Genomic DNA, 22,080 nt, shown 5'->3' with positions numbered 1-22,080 from the left:
CTGTCTTCATGCACACCAGAAGAGGGAATCAGATTCCTTTACAGATGGTTGTAAGCCACCATGTGCTTCTGGGAATTGCACTCAGGACCTCTGGAAGAGCAGCCAGTGCTCCTAACCGCTGAGCCATCCCTCCAGCCCTCAGCACTACTTTAAACGGCATGGTCCTCTGGACTGTAGACTGGGTCTGTTTCGTTTTATGTTTCTGTTTTCCCAGATCTGCACCCGCTAGAGAGTAAGTGCTTCTCCCTGGCTTGTCCAAATGTCCATCCCTGCTTAGATCATTGTGTCACATGCCCACAGGATGCTCTTCGTACACTGGGCTGTCGGGAAGAGTCTCCGAGACCTGTTCCTTTAGGAGACCGGGCAGTCGAGCATATCCTGGGACTATTTCCTCTGGTCCTTATTTTTCTGGGTACTTTTATTTTCTTGTTTTTGTTTTTGTTTACTGGGAAACAACACACACACACACTCACAAACACATACACTGAAAGAGACAGAGAGAGACAGAGAGAGGAAAGAAAGAAAAGCCGGGCGTGGTGGCGCACATCTTTAATCCCAGCACTTGGGAGGCAGTGGCAGGCCACTGTCTGTTGAATTCCAGGATAGCCTGGTCTACAAAGTGAGTCCAGGACAACCAGGACTACACAGAGAAACCCTGTCTTGAAAAAAAGAGGGGGTCGTGGTTTGGGGCCAGTGAGATGGCTCAGCAGGTAAATGCATTTGCTGCCAACCCTGTTAATCTGAGTTCTATCCCAGAGCCTAAATTAAAAGCGAAAGGAGAAGCTGGGCGTGGTGGCGCACACCTTTAATCCCAGCACTCGGGAGGCAGAGGCAGACCAATCACTGTTGAGTTCGAGGTCAGCCTGGTCTACAAAGTGAGCTCAGGACAGCCAAGGTTACACAAAGAAACCCTGTCTCAGGGGGAAAAAAGTGAAAGGAGAAAATTGACTGTACAAAATTGTCTGCTAACACCTACACAAATACCATGATACACATACTGTGCAAACATATACAATAATAATTCTTAAAAACATTTTTCAAAAAAAACGTGAGAAAAGACAAATGAGGAGAAACAAAATGAGAGTGAGGGAATATGGAAGAAGGCCCCTGACTTTTCATCTCAGCTAAGCCTGCAGCAAAGAAGTGATGACTCGGGGCATTTAATTAAAAGAGAGACTTGCCTAGGATTCCCAACGTTCCTCCAGAATTCAGATTATTATGGGAGCCTGGAGCTAAAATGATATATTAGATGAAACACGGGCTCTCCAGTCGAAGGGTCTTTAAGAATTCCTGTGTACTTAAGAGGAACTAGGAAGGCAGTTCACAAGTCGTGGAGTCTGTTCATCACAAAATCCTCTCTATGTCTAAGTTGAGGTTGGAAGGCGTAGGCTTTGGTGGACGTAGACCATCGGAGCGCCGGAGAGTGGTCTCCACCCGCTGTGTCCACAGCAACAGACCCAACGAAAACAAGAAGCCTTTTCAGGCGGCAAGGGTCTGAGAACCACACCACCAATTTGGTGTAGACTCTTGGCCAGCTGAGCCACTGACCTGGAACGCAATGGCTCTTTCATTACCTGACGCAGGCTCACAGGAAATTAAATGAATAGAAGAGGGCCCTGCCACAGAAAGTTTCCTTAGCCACTCATTGATTCAAGGCCATTCCGGGAACTGTGGACCTTTTCAGACAGGTGGGCGTGTGGCAACCGTGGCAGAGTCCGAGCCAGGATAACCCTGGCTGCCTGGGCTTGCTTCTTCCCTTTGGTCATGTTCAGGCTCAGGGAGGCCCTTGTTAGTAACATGGTCAAGGTCCCATGTGACACCTCTGGAGCCACAGTTTACAGGTCTGATCCTCAAAGCAAGATCCCTGGACCTGCAGCTTCCTAATCCTCTGGGCATTTGTTAGAGATGTGCATTCTCAGGCCCAGAGCCCACTGTGGTCCCAGAAGCCAGCAGGACTCGGAACTATTGGCTCCCAGCCTGGGATGTAAGGCAGATTGGCTTACAAGGATGGCTTAAATAATTCATTCAAAATAGATTAGACTAGAAGAATCAGAGATGTCTTTAGGGACAACAGCTAAGCTCTAGTGCCTCATGAGAATTAGAAGAAGAAATAAGTGCCTGCCCCCAACACCTCTTTAAACAGATGCCTTAGAAAAGGGTCCCCCTTCTGGGCAGACTCAGCAGGTGCTTTATTGTTGGGGCCTGTTTTGCTCCCTGTTTGGGCAGTGCACACTGTCCATCCTTAAGTACCATCCAGGACAAACTCTGCACACCCCCACTCTCAGCTGCCCCCCCCTTTCAAGTTAGACTCCCCCCGCCCATCTCCAGTGCCTAATTATGAGTGGAGAAAAAGATATTGTCCAGGATGGTGATCTTTTCTCACCCAAGGATTTATTTCTGCATCTCTCACGAGTGCCAGCATTCTTGGAAGTCACGAAACTGTTTCCCTAAGCAGATTTCATTCTGCTCGCGTTCGTTGTAAAGTAGCTCCATGTCCACACGAGAGGAGGTGCATTTGCTTCCCAAAGCCCTGATTGGTCTCTCTTCTCCTCGAGCCCCGAGCCTCCGTGCCTGACTAGAACACTAATCAGCCGGAGCCACAACACTTTGCAGGAGGAGATGGGGCAAGAGGAGAGGCGGGATAAAAATAGCAGCCCAGCTTCACCAAGAGCACGGATTTGCTCCTCAAATCTGACAGTATTTTCAGAGAGGCACGTAGAAGATTGCCACAAGGGACCCTTATGACTGAGGGGGACCTCATGAATGTCTTTGAAAACCTGACTCTTTCCACCAAAAAAGAAAAGTGTGTGGGAGGTTGAGTTCTGGCTGGTAGATGAAACGGTCTTATGAAGTGACTTAGAAGTCAGCCAGAATCCCTAGGGAAGGTCTGACAAGGAGAGAAGGAAGCTCAGGCTGGGGGGTGGGGCGCGGGGGGGGGGCGGGATGAGCACAAGGTGGCTGGGCTCGCCGTGCCAGCATCTTCCAGTGGACCCAGGATTCCTGGTCAGACCCTGATTGTGTGTGTGTGTGTGTGTGTGTGTGTGTGTGTGTGTGTGTGTGTGTGTCTCCTCTTCATATAGCTACACATATAAAAGCATATATTCACACCTACGCTGCACACACACACACCACACACACACATACAAGGAAAAAGAAAACTAAATTACAGCCTTTCAAAATCTAAAACAGGTCATCACCTAAGGCTTTCTTGCATTTAGAATTTGTCTGAAAGCCAGCAAGATGGCTCAGTGGTAAAAGCATTTGCCTCCAAACCTGATAACCTGACTTCAATACCCAGGACACACACACACACACACACACACACACACACACACACACACACACACACACACACACACACACACACGCCCGCGCACAAATGAGTAAGTGAATGAGTGAGTGAGTGAATGAATGAATAAGTGTTTGGAAAAAAAAACTTTAAAAGTTTGGCTGAGGCCTGGAGAGATGACTCGAGTGGTTTAAGAGCACTGTCTGCTCTTCCAGAGGTCCTGAGTTCAATTCCCAACAACCACATAACCGTCTATGGTGAGATCTGGTGCCCTCTCCTGGAAGGCAGCTGTAAATGCAGGCAGGATACTGTATACATAATAAATCTTAAAAAAAAAAAAAAGTTTGGCTGAATGCCCGGTGGTGGTGATGCAAGCCTTAATCCCAGCCCTTGGGAGGCAGAGAAAGGACAGCCAAGGTTACACAGAGAAACCCTATCTGGGGAAAAAAAAAAGTTTGGCTGATAACCTCAGAAAGCATTTGTTTCTGGCAAGAGCTCTGAACTGGAATTGCTAGAAGTTACTCTGATCACTGAAAGATCAATCAATAATAAGTCTGTCATTGGGTACATGCAATTGAATTTTCTAGAAAATAGATTTGCCTGCGGATTTTGAGGTAATATCCATTGCAAAGACAGTACAATACATTTAACCAGATAACCCAAACTGGGGCTTTTTCACCTAATTAGGATCTCCATAAATTACTAAAGAGGACTGATGGAATTATTTACCTCATATTTATATGTATTTATGGAATGTGAGGATTTCAAGATTTAGAGGTTTTCTTAGTTGGCAGCTTACCTGGCATGTAGCCCCAGCACTTGGGAAGTGGAGGTAAAACGATCAAAGGTTCAGGGTCCCCCTGGGATACACACACACACACACACACACAGAGAGAGAGAGAGAGAGAGAGAGAGAGAGAGAGAGAGAGAGAGAGCAGAGACAGAGAGAGAGAGCAGAAGCCTTCAGTGTTTTGGCGGGGGGGGGGGGGGGGCATTGTTTGGTTGGTTGGTTGGTTTTGGTTTTTTGAGACAGAGTTTCTCTATGTAGCCTTGGCTGTCCTGGACTCGCTTTGTAGACCAGGCTGGCCTCGAACTCACAGCGATCCGCCTGCCTCTGCCTCCCAAGTGCTGGGATTAAAGGCGTGCGCCACCATCACCCGGCGGCCTTCAATGTTTTTAAATATACCAAGGACCTTTCCTACCAGGATTAAATACTCTTCTTTTTTGTTTTGTCTTATGTTTTTGTTTTTGTCAATCATGCGGTACCATCAGTCCCTTGAGATATTCTCTACTTTTCTCCCTGAACGAGGCAGATCGTCTCTGCCACTCAACCCCCTCCTGCCTCCCTGAAAGTGACCCAGCTCTGAGAGTCCAGAGTCTACCCTGGGTGGAGTCCTCCCCTCACAATGAGCTGATCACAGATAGAGAGTGACTCTTCTGTGGAGATTCAGGAGAGTGAGACAGCAAGCTCCTTGCCTTCCCCGTGTTTTGTTTTCCCAATTAAGTGGTTAATGACGTGTACAGTTTTAAACTCGTAGTTGACTGGGACCTCTTTGTATTCATTTCTAGGTGTCTTTGGGTTTAAGAAATACTGATAATCAGTCATTAACATTATGGGGGTTGGTCTTGTGGCATGTGTTATTATTGATTGATTAAGGACCCTCTGTCTTTGCCCTAAAGCAGCATTCTCTGATTGCTTGTCAATAACCTGTTTTCTAAAAGAAGAGCATGCTCCTGCTTGGCCGGCCTGCCGCTTAGCCTTCTTCTCTCTACTTACATTGCTTGTGGACAGCGTTTCTGATGGATGATTCCAGGGCTGGGAAGGGCATCGTGAGGTCAATGAAACAGCCCAGGCCTAGATTTTGAGCCATACTCCAGGTCTGCCCTTTGGAAGCAAAGAGCACCTCACATGACACTCGGATTGGTCTAAAAATCAGGCCATGTGATGCAGAAAATACTTAAGGAAAAACTCCAGCTGGAATGCAAGCTGCAAATCCCCCACTAAGCCAGTCAGTGATGGGGTAGAGAGTGCAGCCTCTTTTTCTTTCTTTCTTTCTTTTTTTTCTTTTTCTTTTTTTTTTTTTTCCTTTTCTTTTTTCTTTTTTCTTTTTCCCCTTTTCAGACTTTCTTGGTTGGTGAAAAGCCATGAAATGAAATTCTGACAGGGCAGCGATAAAGGGTTGTGGGACTGGGAGAATAGCTGATAAAATAAATCAGAATAGCAAGAGGGTTGGGGGTGGAGAGGAATACAAAGGGAACATTTACAGTGGGACCAATAAAATATCAATTTTATGCATTTCACTTGCTAAAAAGGGAGATTTTCTTGGTTTTCATTCTGTTTGTTTGTTTTTGCTTTTTTGTTTTTTGTTTGTTTTTCTGTTGTTGTTGGGTTTTGGTTTTTAGAGACAGAGTTTCTCTGTGTAGCCTTGGCTGTCCTAGACTCACTTTGTAGACCAGGCTGGCCTTGAACTCACAGAGCCCTGCCTGCCTCTGCCTCCTGAGTGCTGGGATTAAAGGTGTGGGCCACCATGCCTGGCTTGCTATTTTGTTTTTGTCTGAGGTGTTTGAGTTTTGTTTGTTTGTTTGTTTTATGTGCATTGGTGTTTTGCCTGCATGTATGGCTGTATGGGGTTGTCAGATCCCCTAGCTGAATTAAATACAGACAGTTTTGAGCTGCCACGTAGGCACTGGGAATTGAACCCTGGTCCTCTGGAAGAGCAGCCAGTGCTCTTCACTGAGCCAGATCTCCAGCCCAATTTGTTTTGTTTTGTTTTGTTTTTTAAACAAGTCTCATGTAGCTCAGGCTGGCCTTGAAGCCATAATCCTTCTGCCTCAGCCTCCCAAGTGTCAATATGCAAGAATGAAGCCAGAATTTCTCAATCTGGTCACTATTGACATTTGGAATCAGATTTTTGTTTGTTGAGAATTGGGGATCCTGGCATATGGAATGTTCCACAGCATCTCAGCCTCCCCTTCACTAGAGAGATGCCACTAAAACACTTCCCACCACTCTCCCAACCAGAAACTGTCACAAAACTATCTCCCTCTGAAAACCATTATGGACTAGGAGCTCATTATCCTAAAATACTAAAAAAAAAATTGTAGATTCTAGCCAAACACGGTGTTGTATGCCATTGTATTTATAGACCATTGGGCGGAATAGTGCCAGCCGTCTCCAAGCTGTTAGACTAGACTCAAAGACCGGCACTTTCTGGCCCCCTCTATTCTATGTGAAAAAAACACATCATGTGAGAGTTGTACGGACTCTCGCACACACACACTAGTGAACTCACTGGGTCTGCCCTCCACAGCCTGTCTCCAACCGTAGCAATGAAAGTGTCCTTGCTGTTGTCAGATGCACTAACTTTAAGCTGCCCTAGTTCCCTCTGGGAAGTTCCACCTGAAGGTAAGTATGAAACCGAGAACACCTGGCCCCTCTGGCCCCAAAAAGAGATCTTCTAAGACAGCTTTGGGAGATCTCACGCTGTGCATAGCCCACTCGCTAACACTTTCACCACCCACTTTCCAAGATTCACCCCTAAACGATTTCCACCCTTAACTTTCTTGCCCTTACTCCTTTCTTTGGCTGGTTTATCTAACTTTATGATTTACCCCATAAAGTTAGTCAGTCACCTGCTTTTTTTTTTTTTTTTAAGCCTACTGTAGAGCTATCATCTTTCCCTAAAGTGTCCCCCATTAAAGTTTGTGTTTAATAACGGCAGTTGCCCACGTCTTGACTTCTTTCAGATATGACAATGGATGATGTCCGAGAATACGAGAAAAACATGCATGAACAAACCAACATAAAAGTTTGCAATCAGCACTCCTCCACTGTGGATGACATAGAGGGCCATGCACAGACCAGTGTATGTAGACTGTTCAAAGCGCGCTGCCCACCCTGTGGGAAACAGACACAGAAACCCATCTGTCAGCTCCTGAGAATGCGGGGGGCCCCTAGCCCTCTGTGAAAACACAACCTCTCCCAGAGACTGTGGGTGAAGATGCCCCCTGAGTTCTTGAGTGGCTGTGTCAGTCACCTGGGTCTTCCAGATCTTTCCATTCTTTAAAGTGGCTTAACTTCATGGCTAACCCAATCATAAAACCCAGAACACAGAGGGTGGAAGCATTTGGTGGAGCCTGTCAGAAGGCACCAATCACGAAGTAACATAGCTGGGATAGCGGGTGTCAAATGTAAAATAGATCAAAGCTTCTGCTTTTTTTGTTTTTGATTTTGGTTTTTCGAGACAGGGTTTCTCTGTGTAGTTTTAGCTGTCCTGGACTCACTTGGTAGACCAGACTGGCCTCAGACTCTCAGAGACCCTCCTGCCTCTGCCTCCCGAGTGCTGGGATCACAGGCGTGCGCCACTGTGCCTGGCTTCAAATGCCGAGCCTTTCAAGGCATAGTTGACGCTTGTGTTCTGTGGAGGGCTTCCCTCATGGGCTGTTTTAGGTTTCCTGGGCTCTGAAAGGCTTTCTAGAACTCTTTCGGGCTGTTTTACTCAGTCAGTTCTATTTGATTTAGGCTAATCTCAAGACTAAGCAGCAGTGGTGCCGAGTGGTGGAGGGGTGATGAGCTGAGATTTAGGGGTGCTGCACAGTCAGTCTGGCTGGGGACTTAGCAAAGGCCTTAGAGAGCCCTGGGTTATTGACAGCCTCGCATTACTGAGAGCTGATTGCATGGTGTATACCAGAATTTAAATATAGTTATCCCTCAACCAGTCGTGCTAATGAAGATGCCGAACAGATAACAAAGACCTAATCAGTAAGTCCTTGTGTGGGTCTCAGCCAGAACTGCGACCTCTCTGGGAACAGTTTGAACTTTTTGTCTGCCATGCCCAGGCCCTAGAATAATATTTGTGAGATATTTGAAAAGTCCGGAATGCAGTTACTACATGCTGCTGCTGCTTTTTTTTTTTTTTTTTTTTTTTTTTGGTTCTTTAAGAAATGAGAATATTATAGTCTAAAGAGATGGCTAAGCAGTTGAGAGCACTTGCTGCTCTTGCAGAGGACCCAAGTTCGGTTCCCAGCGCCCTCGTCTCCTCACAACTGCCTGTAACTCTAGGTCTAGGGTATCCAGTGCCCTCTTCTGTCCTCACCAGGCACTGCATGAACGTGTACACACATGTATATATGCACAATAAATAAATAAACGATCAAATGGTAAACCTTTTTTTTTTTTAAAGAAAGTATAGCCATGCGTGATGGTGCACACCTGTAATCCCAGCACTCGGGAGGCAGGGGCAGTCGGATCGCGTGAGTTCAAGGCCAGCCTGGTCTACAAAAAGAGTTCCAGGACAGCCAAGGCTCCACAGAGAAACCCTGTCTCAAAACACCCCCACCCCACCCCCCCCCCCACCCCCACCCCTACCAAAAACAAAACAAAACAAAAAAAATGTAATTACAGAACTTTGAGAGGTGGCTATTGTGACAAAGGCTTTAGAGTTGGAAGATTTTCTGGTAACATTTTGGAAATGTTAAGTAAGTTTTGAGAGCATGATGTGGACTGTGCCTTGCCAGGCTGGTGCACGCCGCCCTTGGATGCATGTGAGCGCCTGCGAGTCTGAGCACGCCTTGGCTCCTCCATCCCCCAGTGGCATGATCTGATGGGTTTTGCAGGGAAAGCTGGGTCAAGAGTGGCTGAAGGTTTGCTGGGGTTTTGGTCAGATACCTCCCTCACCTCTCCTCTTTCCCTGTTCTAAAGATAGGACTGTTCTTTAAGGAAACCGTTCCTGGATGGTCCGTTGTTTCTGATTACCTTTTCCCGTAGGAATGTCAAAACAAACAGGACCAGACAAAGAAAGCTACAGGGGAGGGAGGGACAGTGGATGCACAACTATTTCCAGAGCCTACTCCAGGCATGGTGGCTGAGAGCTGAGGCAGAAGAATTGCCTTGAGTTGGAGCCTGAGCTACGATGTGAGGCTTTGTCTCAGAGCAGAGGGGTCGCTGGGGGGGAGCGGGGCGGGATGCTTACGGCTGCAGGTCTTTGCATGTGTTCTTTCTGGTTTTTTGTTTGTTTATTTGTTTGTTTGTTTTTGGTTTTTCAAGACAAGGTTTCTCTGTGTAGCCTTGGTTGTCCTGGGCTCACTTTGTAGACCAGGCTGGCCTCGAACTCACAGCGATTCACCTGCCTCTGCCTTCCAAGTGCTGGGATTAAAGGCATGCGCCACCACGCCCAGCGTTCTTTCTGTTGTAATTCATCATTTTTAGCATTAAACTGTGGTAGAGGGAGAACTTAGAATGCGCCCCACCCCCACCTTCCAGAGAGTCCCCCACATTCTTTGGCTGCAGACACCCATTGTCGCCATGATATCAGCATGATGGTTGTCTTGCGATGTTGGTTGCCCTCTTTCTTTGGAATTTCATAAGATGGGGGATCATTTATAATTTTTTTTTACAATTTTACTTTTTTTTTTTTAATCATAATGAAAAGATGGTTAAAGTCGAGGGGCTGTTTGGACCACAAAGAAGAACCACATGGATGGGCCAGCAAGATTGCTCCTCAGGAAAGGCCCTAACCATACAAGCCAAGCAGCTGTGGAAAGAGAATTGGCTCCACAAAGTTGCACGCATGTGTGTGCGTGCATGTGTATATACACACAGATTTAAAAATAATTTTTTTTATTTATAAATAGTAATAAAACCACATGAGTGGCTAGGGATGTCACTCATTTGGCAAAGTGCCAGGCGTGCACAAACCCTGGTCTTCATCCCCAACACACATAAACTGTGGCGGGGGTAGCACAACTGCAGTCTCAGCACTGGGGAAGTAGAGGCCAGAGGATCAGAAATCCAAAGTTATCCTCAGCTACATAGGGAGTTAGAGGCCAGCCTGACCTACCCAAGAGCCTATGAAAAAAAGGAAAAAGAAAAACAATAAACTTCATGGGTGCTAAATGGAATGTAACTTACCACCTTGAGAATGGATAAGTTAACTAGGAAGTAAGCAAAATTAATATATTAGAAAGAACAGTCTCATTGACAGCTGGGAGGCTACAAAAGCCTCCAAGAAAGAGACTTGAGTTTAAAAAAAAAAAAAAATCCAAATTCTGTACTCTGTGTCACTTCTGCCCCCTGCTGGAAACACCAGTATCACAACAGTCCATCCACTGGTTAACCAAGTAATTTTTCATAATTGCTATTCAATTTTAAAAGACATATCCTGCCAGGTGTGGTGGCACACACCTTTAATCCCAGCACTTGGGAGGCAGAGGCAGGTGGATCGCTGTGAATTCGAGGCCAGCCTGGTCTACAAAGGGAGTCCAGGACAGCCAAGGCTACACAGAGAAACCCTGTCTCAAAACAACAACAGCAGCAACAACAACAAACCCCTTCCCCCATAAAAGATATATCCTAAACTAGGTGCAGTGACACATGCCTGTAATTTCAGTGGTCGAGGAGGCAGAGGCAGGCAGATCTCTGTGAGTTCAAGGCCAGCCTGGTCTACAAAATGAGTCCAGGATAGCCAAGGCTAAACAGAGAAACCCTGTCTTGAAAAAAACAACAAAAAAAAAACAAGTGACAAGTTAATAGGTATAATTTTTCTTAAAATTATATAAATTTCTTTTATGTCAGCTCAATTGTAATTTTTATCTCTTTTGTAAAAACTTTTTCTTTCAGGAAATTTTAATAACTTCATAAGGAAATGGTCACAGATTTAACTTAATGGAAAATGGTTTTTGAGCAAAGTATGGTGGGACACACCTTTAGTCCCAGAACTTGGGAGGTAGAGGCAGATCTCTGAGATCAGGGCCAGCCTGATCTATGAAGCAAGTTCCAGGACACCTGGGGCCACACAGAAGAAACCCTGTCTTTAAAAAAAAAAAAAGTTTTGTTGTTCTGTTTGTTCAGATGTTATAAAACCCAGTGGTGGGGATATAGCTTGGTGTTAGAGCTCCTGCCTGGCACGCTCAGGGCCCTGGGCTTGATCCCCAGCAATACAGGGAACACATAATGATTAACATGTGTTGTTAACATTCATACCACGCTCTGGGTTCCTAAAGTTGTTGAATGATACACTACCAAAGCAGATAAGGAGAGCTCAGGCCTCCACCCTACGCCAAGGCTAAGCCTTCACTTCCGCCTATTTTGATATTTCCAATTACCAGTTTTTCTCTATCCCCAGTAAGTAAACGTCACCAAAGGATGCCAGGAATAGCCCAGACGGACAGTCATCCCTAATAACAATAACAAGAGGCCACAGACATTTCAGTTTGAGCCCTGGGCCCCGCATGGCAGGGAGCAAGAACCAACTCCCAAAAGTTGTCCTCTGATCTCCACCTGCCCTCCCTTGAGGCAGGAGTTACAGGTGGTTGTGAGCTATCTGATGTGGATGCTGGGGCTTGAATTCTGGTCCTTGGGAAGAGCAGTATGTGCTCTTACTGGCTAAGCTGTGTCTCCAGTCCCAATCAATTAAAATTTTTAAGCAGGTAGTATTCAAGGCCTCTCTGACTTACTTGTTGGATTCCAAACGGTGTTCTTTTTCCCCTTTAAATGATTCTGTCTTTTCATTCTCTTTCTTTGTTCCTTTAAACCCCCTTGAGGGATGACTTTCTTTTCCTCTTGGGTGAGCAATTGTCGGTATTTATTGCTGAATAGCAGGAACAGCCTGTGTCTTTTCAGAGTACAAAAAGGAAGTTCTGGGGATAAGAATGGTGAGAAGTTCTGGTATTTCACCTAAATTTACCCTCGAAAGGTACCTGCTTCTTCTGTGATCCAAACCTGATAGTGATGTTGTCAAGGCCACAGATTGCTTTAATGGAGGATGTGACCCTAGTCCTCAAAAGCCTCACGTGCCCACAATAGCAGCATGTGCACGTGTGCGTGCTCGAACACACACACACACACACACACACACACACACACACACACACACACACACACACACACTGGACCTGGTTCTCCACTCTCCTCTTGAATCCTAATTCAGAACCCTAATTGAAGTGGCTGGAGAGATGGCTCAGCAGCCTAAACCACTTGTGCTGAGTGATAGTGAGGACAGAAACTTGGATTCCCAGCATCCAGGTAATAGTCCAGGTGCCTTGCAAATGCCTGCATCTCTAGCTCATGGGATGAAGGCTTAAAGTCGTCAGAGGATCAAGGGCTCAGAAAATGTGAGCCCCAGCTTCTCTGGGAGAGAGACCTGCCCCAAAGGAATAGGGAAAAGTCATGATGCTCTCTTCTGGCTGCCTTGTGTACCCAGAGGTGCATGCACACATGCGCACATATGAGCCGGGCGTGGTGGTGCACACCTTTAATCCTAGCACTTGGGAGGCAGAAGCAGGAGGATCACTGTGAGTTCGAGGCCACCCTGGGCTAAAAAACTACTCCAGGACAGCCGAGGCTAACACAGAGAAACCCTGTCTCGAAAAACCAAAACCAAACAAAAAACAGGTTTCACATACGTGCACTCACACCACACATATGCACCCATACACCACACACACACACACACATATATGCGCGCACACACACATTTTTTTTTTTTTTTTTTTTTTTTTTTTTTTTTTTTTTGCGAGACAGGGTCTCTCTGTGTAGCCTTGGCTGTCCTGGACTCACTTTGTAGACCAGGCTGGCCTCGAACTCACAAATATTTTTAATGTGTACTAATAGAGCTAATAAAATGGCACGTTGAGTAAAGGTAGCTACCGCTGCCAAGCCTGACAACCTGAGCTCATCCCAGTGATCTCAGGACCCAAATGGCAAAAAAAAAAAAAAAAAAAAAAAAAAAAAACAACCCCCAGAAAAATCTGTTCTCTCCCCTCCACTCACCCCTGCCCACCCACCACACACACAGCCATGCTCACACAGCAATTAGATAGATAAAATGTACTTCCGTAATTTCTAAATACAATCTGAAGAGTCCTTTGAAAACTCTTGGGTTGAGTATCCAAAAAAGAAATATTCTTTTCAGGGATGTGTCTCAGGAACAAAGATGGGGGAGGAGGCCGCGGGAATAAGGGTTTAATATTTCAAAGATAATTCAGGTTTGTGATGGGTAGGGGGTCTCCTTCATGGCAGGGTCCCCAGATTTAGCAAATAAACCCATTTGCACATCTGAACAGTAACTATTTTTTTCTCTGCTTTTCCCCTTGAAGACATGACAATGGATGAAGTGCGGGAATTCGAAAGAGCCACTCAGGAAGCCACCAACAAGAAAATCGGCGTTTTCCCACCCGCCATTTCGATCTCCAGTATCGCCCTGCTGCCACCTTCGGTGCGCAGCGCCCCCTCCAGCGCCCCCTCCACCCCTCTCTCCACAGATGCCCCAGAATTTCTGTCCATTCCCAAAGACCGGCCCCGGAAAAAATCTGCCCCAGAGACGCTCACACTTCCGGATCCAGAGAAAAAAGCCACCCTGAATTTACCTGGCGTCCACTCCTCTGAAAAGCCATGTCGGCCCAAATCAGAGTAACTTCACGTGAACCTCCTATTGGGTCTTATATTTTCATTTGAGGCTTTTTTTTTTTTTTTTTAATTTTAAGAATCCTCTGATAGAGGAAAAGACTGCCTCTTTATTCAGATGTGTTCCTTGATCTCGGATTGTGCATGTGGTTTAAATAATTTACAAGATAGCAAGAATCCCTACGCGTGCCACACAGCATCATAGTGAATGTGAGACAGAAGTCTTAGACTGAAACAGCAGAGGCTGAGGACGGAGCTTAGTGGATAGAATGCTTCTGCAGCTTGTGTGAAGCCCTAGGTTCCATCCCCAGCAACGGGAAACCTAGGCAGGAAGATCAGAAGTTCAAGGTCAGCCTCAGCTATGTACAGATTTTGAGGCCAGCCTGGGTTACATGAGAACAGCCAACCCACAGAATCATCTACACCTTTAGATGTGGGCCAGGGAGGAAGCCTTGTTGTTTTGGGGACCTTGATGAGTTTGCTGAGTGGCCCTCAATGGTAAATAGGTGAATAGATGAAAAAACATGAACCTGGGTTTTTGGGTTTTGTTTGTTTGTTGGTTTTTTTTTTTTAAGATGTGATAAAATAGTGAAGTCAGTTTCCTCCCATCAAACCTGAAATTCTCAACAACAACAACAACTACAAAAACAAAATACTCTCAGGTGTCACATGCCTAATTGTTAAATTTTGGACTGCTGACCACCAATACTTGAATTCCAGTTGTTATCAATATTCCTACTTTGATTAGTCTGACTCAGGATTTGGGGCCTAATTAACCTCTTAAATTTTTTTGAAAATTTTAATGACCAACTTCTAGAGGCTCCAAGTGCATTAATGATAACTTCTTTATACCTTTTCACAAAATTTAATAAAGAGCCCATCTGTTTTTGTCTCTTTAGCTTCCCCTTCTGTGCCCTGGTGGCTTCTCAGATCTTTTCAGACTTGCATGGATGACTGTGACGACAGCTGATATAGGGTGGAAGGTTTTAGAACCCCAGAGCCCTAGGTGAGACAAACATCTTCCCTGTAGGTACCAACAAAGCTTGACCTGTGAGCTTCCGTCATTCATTATGAGTCTCAGAAATCTCACCAAACTAAATAGAATTCATTGACAATCTCCCACGTGAAGAAGTTCAGAGTGGACTAGGTTACCTGGGCTTAGCCACTGTCGGGAAAGCCTGGTGTCTGAGCCAGGCAAAGGAGACCCCCTCCCCTCCTGGTTACTCTTAGGATGTCTGTGCCTCCTGGGATGGTTGCCCACCACCAGGCTTTAGGAAACACCCTTATTCTCATCCTCCTCCTTTACAATCCAAATCTTGGGGACCAGGAGGTAGCTCAATTGTAGAATTCTTGCCTAGCATGCGTGAGGCCCTGGGCTTAGGCCCCAACACTGCAAAGAAAGGAAACAGTCTAAATATTGGCAGTGTCTCAGGAATCCAGTAAACAGCCAGGTGGGAGGAGACAAGGAGTAGGATGTAAACAGACTCCTGTTTGTACAAAGGCATAGTCATAAATACCCCACTCCCCTCCCTTTGTCTTGCTGAAAGTGGGAATGCACATCAGAGCCCAGGCCGACAGCTGGCAAGGCCAGTCATCAAAGTGTCAGAGAGAGAGAGAGAGAGATCTGTCCTGCTGCACCTCACTGCCTTTAAACCCACAAGGAAAGGGAGCAGATTATCAACGTTAACAAGAGCTAGCTGGGGGACACCAGAGCCCATGTCCTAGCTAGCCTTCCTGACCGTGACCTCCAACCTCAGGCAAGGAAATGTCCCTCAACACAGATCCCAAAGGAAAAAAAAGGGGATGCCGGGGGGGGGGGGTGGGGGTCTGTTCTCCTTCCCTGGTATTTTCCACATTCTGCAATGTCTCCTGGGTCGGTGCCCTCTCCTAAGGCACAGGTGCTGGCCCCAGCGCCAAAGTGCTTAGAGTATCTAGATCACTTCCTTTTCTATAGATGGATTTTATGCCCAGCACTCCAAGGAAAGCAATCGCAAACAGCTTAGTGTAACAGCGCATCTTGTCCTTAAGGCGACAGTACCGCAGTAGGGCGCCCGTCTTTGCATAGTATAGGAGCATGACTCTCGCTTGTGGGAAAACGTCCTCTTTTCTCGAACCCTTTGGGCTTCTCAGTGGTTCCCTCTCCATGCGGCTGTACTCCATGGGAATGTCTGGCTTCCAAAAGCAAAATTCCACTTTCAGAAGACTCGGGGATCGTATATTGTATCTGCTTACCATTTGCAAGCTGATGTGGGCTGGGGTGGGCTCCTTGGTTTTCATAGAGTACAGATTGATTTTGCGCAGGTGGTTAGCCCGTCTGGCATTAGTACTGTGCCACTTTCCGTTTTCTACATCAGCTTCTATTGTCAAGTTCAACAGTCTGGTTCATGTTCAAAAGCTACTTTCTGATTCCCCTTTCGTGGGTTTTCTTCCCTTTGTAATTGGCCCAACACCCTCGGCGCCAATTGCAGCGCTAACCTATGTTGTGTGATTCTTAACCGACACGTGTGTGTTTAGGGTTTGGTTTTTTTTTTTTTTTTCTGCCTACATGTAGTTTGCCTGTGTTACAAATAGGGAAGGGGTGAGAGTCGGGATATATTTCATTAACTACTTTGAATATTTAATCCAGTCATCACGAAACACAAATGACTTCAGTATTTTCTAAATCTTGATTTCTAAGTGTTGTTTCGCTTTGTCTGCATCTGCTGTTGCGGGGTACAAGCCTTCGCTGAAAGTGTACATAGAACAGGAATAATTCTTGTGAGGATAGAAACAAAATGGCTGCATGATGGAAATTTAGGAAGAAAAAAAAAAAATAGCAGAAACTTGACTTTGCTAATAAGCATGTTTGAGAGGGAAATGGAGTCCTTAACTCAGTGCCTCTGTCTGCCATGTGAAATCCCTCCAACTTTGTGCACCAAAATTGTATTATACCTGTACATTTTATAGATGTGTATATATATATATATATATTAAATGCAGTATAGCAAGTCACACACCACCAGTTCTAAGTCTCTGGTAGCCAAACTGAAATATTAACCCGTAGGATAATACATGCGTGTAATCCTCTTCATCTTCATGTCAGTGGATGCTACTAAAATGGCCGTACATGTCTTTGCTCCCAGTGGCTTCCAAATAGCAATGTCCCTGTGCTCTCGGTGTGGCACGGCATCTCGCTTTGTCTGTGCTTTCCTGGACGAAGGTTTTGCGGTATTCTCATTGAGTGATGTTTGTCCAAAATCACCTCCGAGGAGCATTTCCTTTCAAGCTATCTTAAGAGAAAACAAAGGAAAAACTGAGCACGAGAGAAGCTGTGACATTTTTACTTGCCAGTTTGCTAGTGGACTTGCTTATAAACTCTGCTGTTGCGGCTCTGCATCTATGTGGGGACTGGGCTAACTTATTTGCTGGGTATAGGTCAGCATTGTTTTTGGGTGTGGAAATAAGTTAGCTCATTTGTGGATATAATGAACACAAACACTCATAATGCACGCACACTCACACGCACATGCACATGCACACACACACGCAAAGGCTGTCAAATTGTCAGAGGGTCAAAGGCACTTGTCACTAAGCCTGACAACCTGACTTCAATCCCCAGGTCTCACATGAGTGAAAAAAAGAACTGGTTCTTACAAGTTGTCCTCTGACCTCCACACGTGTACAGTGGCATACACACCAACACACACACAGAAACAGGCACACATGCCTGCATGCACAGGCAAACACAAATAAATGCATAAATAAAAAATTTTAAATGAAATACAAAACCCTCAATAACACCCCCCAAAAGTAATCCTGTGGTTTTGTTCTGCAGCCTGTAATGAACTGTAAACAAAGAGGCATCATGATTTAAAAAAAAAAAAAAATCAGTGAAAACTTCAGGGCTAATGTGTTTATGAACATTTTCTCATTTCACTTCCTTAATCTCTTCATATCTCAGAGTCAGCGGGCTAGCAGGTCGCCAGCTGGCTTAGACTGGCCAGCATAGGGTTGACAATTCTTTCCATCTGCGAGCAGGTGATCCAAGGAAGAGCAAGTGTCTTAAACGATTTCCTTCCTTTTCTGGTCGCCTGACTAGCGGGCCGAGATGACAATATGCCATGTGAGTCGTGGTGGTGAAAAAAATAAAAATAAAACCCTGGCCTGGCCTGTAAGCTGACATGAATAAACTATGTTAAGCTCTTCATTCTTGGGGAGACCAACGTATCACACCGTCACCCCACGTTGACGCCGCGAGGCACCTGTATTCTTCTGTGTTCTACCTTCAGTGACACCTGCCTGTGTTTGATTATCTGACTGCTCAAGCTCCAAAGGACTTCCTGCTGGAAGGGGATGTGAATTGATGGAGAACTGCCCAGACGATAGCCCTGACTGTAACTTCCATGTTAACAAATGCTTAGACAAGGCCCTCCCCCTTTCTCCATTTCCAAATCGAAACTGCGTCTTTGGGATTTCTAGCCTCTCTTTTGGTTTCACTGTGTCCCTGAGAAAAGAAGAGGATCGTTTGAGTTGATGATGTTACCCATCTGCCTCTTACGTGTCCTCTCCAGTGCAATTTCGGTGTTTACGTTTCTGAGCTGAGATCTTAATTGGCTAACTTAGTCAAAACACCACTGCCACGGATAAAGGACCAAGTTGTTGGAACGTGCAGTCGCAAGCAATGTAAATGGAAGTCACACACACACACACACACACATACACACACCCCTCTATGTCATCTTATGGCTGTACTGTCGTTGACACCCACCCACCCCTCCCCCGTTATTTATTATTGTTGATAATTTACTTTTTCTTACATTCTGTTGTAAATAAAAGTATGATGCAATCTTCTTCTGAAGCGTACCTTCGTCTTGCTCGGCCAGGCTCAAGGGAATACTAGCCAATGTTAACATCAGTGGGGAAGGAAATATGGACAAGGAAGTAAGAAACCAATTACTGTACCCAGCTGTGTGGTTTTGTGTGCAAGGATGCCTCCCCTACTAAAGGGTCTTACATCCAAGACCCTTGGTAGGAAAAGTCCCTACCAAGTGACTCTTAACTTTCCTGCCTAAAAATAAGGAAGGAAAATCAATAATCCCATAGGATGAATGCATAGACTCCACCATCCACCTAGCAGGTACTTGAATATCCATGGAGTTTGAGATCACATAGCTGCCATGAATCCTTGGGAATGCCAACCAGATGTTTTTAAATTACCATCCCCCAACGCTCCATGCCAGGCTAGGTCTGGCAAGCACGCGTGAGCACAAGCATGCATGTGTGTGTGTGTGTGTGTGTTTAAATGCATTGTTTTGTTTGTTTGTTTTGTTTTTTTCATTTATTTTTGCTAGAGGGTCTCTCTTATGTAGCCCTGGCTGTTCTGGAACTCACTATGTAGACCAAGCTGGCATCAAAATCACAGAGATCCACTGGCCTCTGCCTCCAAGTGCTGGGATTAAAGGGTGTGCCCCTGCCTCATCTTTTTTTTTATTTTTTTAAGACAAAGTCTCAAATAGTTCCCTGACCTTGCAATATGGCTAAAGATAACTTTGAAACTCCAATCTCCCTGCCTCAACCTTCCAGGTTCTGGTATTCAGGCGTATACCAGTACACTCAGTTTATGCAGTGCTGGGGATCCAACCCAGAGCTTGGTGGATGCCAGGCTAGGATGTTACCAGCTGACCTACGTTCCTAGCCCTACTTGGGTCATTTTTTTTTTTTTAAGGATTTATTTTATTTATGTGTGTTTATGTGTCTTCAAGAGGGGATCAGATTCCTCAAAACTGGAGTTCTCATGTTTGAGCAGCGAGCACTCTTAACCACTGACTGGTCTCTCCCGCCCCACAGTTAGGTCACTTTTTAAGGTAAGCCAAAATTGTCCTGCTGTAAGCCGGGAATAAAGAAAAAAATTGCCCTGCCATGATATGATATGATTTCTCTGTGGCCCCCCCCCTTTTTTTTTTTTTTTTTTTTGGTTTTTCAAGACAGGGTCTCTCTGTGTAGCCTTGGTTGTCCTGTACCCGCTTTGTAGACCAGGCTGGCCTCAAACTTGTACAATGTTCTGCCCACACGTGTGCTTGCCCACCAGAAGAGGGCACCAGATCTCATTTTAGATGGTTTTTTAAGTCAGCATGTGGTTGCTGGGAATTGAACTCAGGACCTCTGGAAGAGGAGTCAGTGCTCTTAACCTCTGAGCCATCTCTCCAGCCCCTGCCTTGATTTTTCTATTTCAGTCAGCCCCTTCTGTTTACTAGACGTTCCTCTGGTTGGTGGGTATGGAAACAGAAATGTTTCATTGTCTGTGGTTTGTTAATCTCTGTGGAGTTTACGCAGAAAAACAACCCTTATTCTATCTTCCAGTTTATCCTGACAGAAATGTCACCGTCTTTGGCTGGCTGGCTGGCTCAGTGGGTCAGGGTATTTGCGGCCAAGTGTAATGCCTGAAGTCTGATCCTTCCTCAGGCCCTGCCACTCTCAGAAGCCATCCTCGGACCTCAGCAGAAACACACACATACACACACGCTCTCTCTAAATTAATTAATTAATTAATTTTGGGGGAGAGAGGAGATTGGGGTGGTTTTTTTGTTTTGTTTTGTTTTGTTTTGTTTTTTGTTTTTTGTACTGGTTTTTTGAAACAGAGTCTCTCTGTGTAGCCTTGGCTGTCCTGGATTCACTTTGTAGACCAGGCTGGCCTGGAACTCACAGCGATCCACCTGCCTCTGCCTCCTGAGTGCTGGGATTAAAGGTGTGTGCCACCATGCCTGGCCATATATGCAATTTTGTTGTTGTTGTTGTTGTTGTTTTTGTTTTTCAAGACAGAGTTTCTCTGTGTAACAGCTCTGGCTGTCCTGGAACTTGCTCTGTAGACCAGGCTGGCCTCAAACTCACAGAGATCCTCCTGCCTCCATAAATATAATTTTAAAAGAGAAAAAAATGTCACAGTCTGACTTCTTGACTAAAGAGCAAGCATGCTGCTTTCTTGTTTTTTTTTGTTTTTTGTTTTGGTTTTTCGAGACAGGGTCTCTCTGTGTAGCCTTGGCCATCCTGGACTCACTTTGTAGACCAGGCTGGCCTCGAACTCACAGCGATCCGCCTGCCTCTGCCTCCTGAGTGCTGGGATTAAAGGCGTGCGCCACCACGCCCAGCTTGCATGCTGCTTTCTTATTCTGAAGTTCTCTGAGCTGTGTAATATCAATGAACTAAAATAGGTTTCCTTTTGTAGCCCCAGCCTCACCATTACACCCCCTTCCTGCCTTTTAATTCTGTATTCAAAACACACAAACTTCCCACCCACTCGGCTGCTGGCTGGCTTTCAGCCTGCATTCTTGGGCAGAGGCTGCCTTGTGGAGCTGAACTGTGTGGGGTTGTTAAATATTTGCATGCCTGATGCTTAACATATAGGCACTTGTGACCCCCCCCCCCCCAGTTCATCAAAGGCTGCCTTCCTGCTGAGGCCTAAGCTTAGACTTCTGAACACCCACATATCTGAGATTTCCTCAAGCATCCACACAGTCATTACAGCCCTCGTGGCATTTCCTCCTCTGACCTCCGGTTGCTCCTTGCTCTCAAGTTCAGAATACAGAATACACAAAATTGTCACAGTCAGCAGAGGCTTTGATGTCTTTGCAAGGACAACCTGAGTACTCATCTGACCTGAGTATGCGGTGGATCCAGCAAGCTCTGGTTTTAAGGTTATGGATTGACCCGTTTTGCCTAACTTCTACATATGAATTCTCTCTCTTCCATCCTGTGTAGCCTGAGAGACTACCTCATTCAAATTCAAAGATTTAGTTACGCTCCTCTTCCTGAGAAATTTGATGTTCTTGTCTGTTGTCTGTAATAAACAGCATACTGACTGTCTTAGAGTTTCTAAGGCTACAAGTGAAACACCATGGCCAAAAAGCAAGCTGGGGAGGAAAGGGTTTATCTGGCTTACACTTCCCCATCCCTGTCTGTCACTGAAGGAAGTCAGGACAGGAACTCAAACAGAGCAGGAACCTGGAGGCAGAGCTGATGCAGAGGCCGTGGAGGGCCTTACTGCTGCTTGTTTTCTTATAGCACCCAGGACCACCAGCCCAAGCATAGCCCCACCCACAATGGGCTGGGCATTCCCCCATCAATCACTAAGAAAATGCCCTACAGCCAGATCTTATGGAGGCAGGTTTTTTGGTTTGGTTTTTTTGGTTTTTCGGGGCAGGGTCTCTCTGTGTTAGCCTTGACTGACTGTCTTGGAGTCACATTGCAGACCAGGCTGGTCTTGAACTCACAGCAATCCTCCTGCTTCTGCCTCCCGATTTTTTTTTTCAAGACAGGAGTTTCTCTGTGTGGCCATGGCTGTCCTGGAATTCTAGACCAGGCTGGCCTCAAGCTCACAGAGATCCACCTCTGCTTCCTAAATGCTGGGATTAAG

General features: G+C 45.7%; 1 protein-coding gene across 1 annotated transcript in view; it reads left to right on the top strand.

The window, feature by feature from the left end:
* The window catches only part of Pitpnc1 (phosphatidylinositol transfer protein cytoplasmic 1), a 267,470-nt gene extending 253,522 nt beyond the window's left edge, over positions 1–13,948 (top strand). The window contains exon 9 of the mRNA XM_051158946.1: positions 13,385–13,948. Within this exon, the coding sequence (XP_051014903.1) occupies positions 13,385–13,701 (317 nt within the window). The 3' untranslated portion in view covers positions 13,702–13,948. The remainder of the gene's footprint in view (positions 1–13,384) is intronic.
* The last annotated feature ends 8,132 nt before the right edge of the window (positions 13,949–22,080 follow it).

Source organism: Acomys russatus, chromosome 16 (assembly GCF_903995435.1).
Source record: "Acomys russatus chromosome 16, mAcoRus1.1, whole genome shotgun sequence".
In the NCBI taxonomy this organism is placed as follows: Eukaryota; Metazoa; Chordata; class Mammalia; order Rodentia; family Muridae; genus Acomys; species Acomys russatus.
The sequence above is the reverse complement of the archived record's forward strand: the minus strand, read 5'-3'. Positions and strand labels throughout refer to the sequence as shown.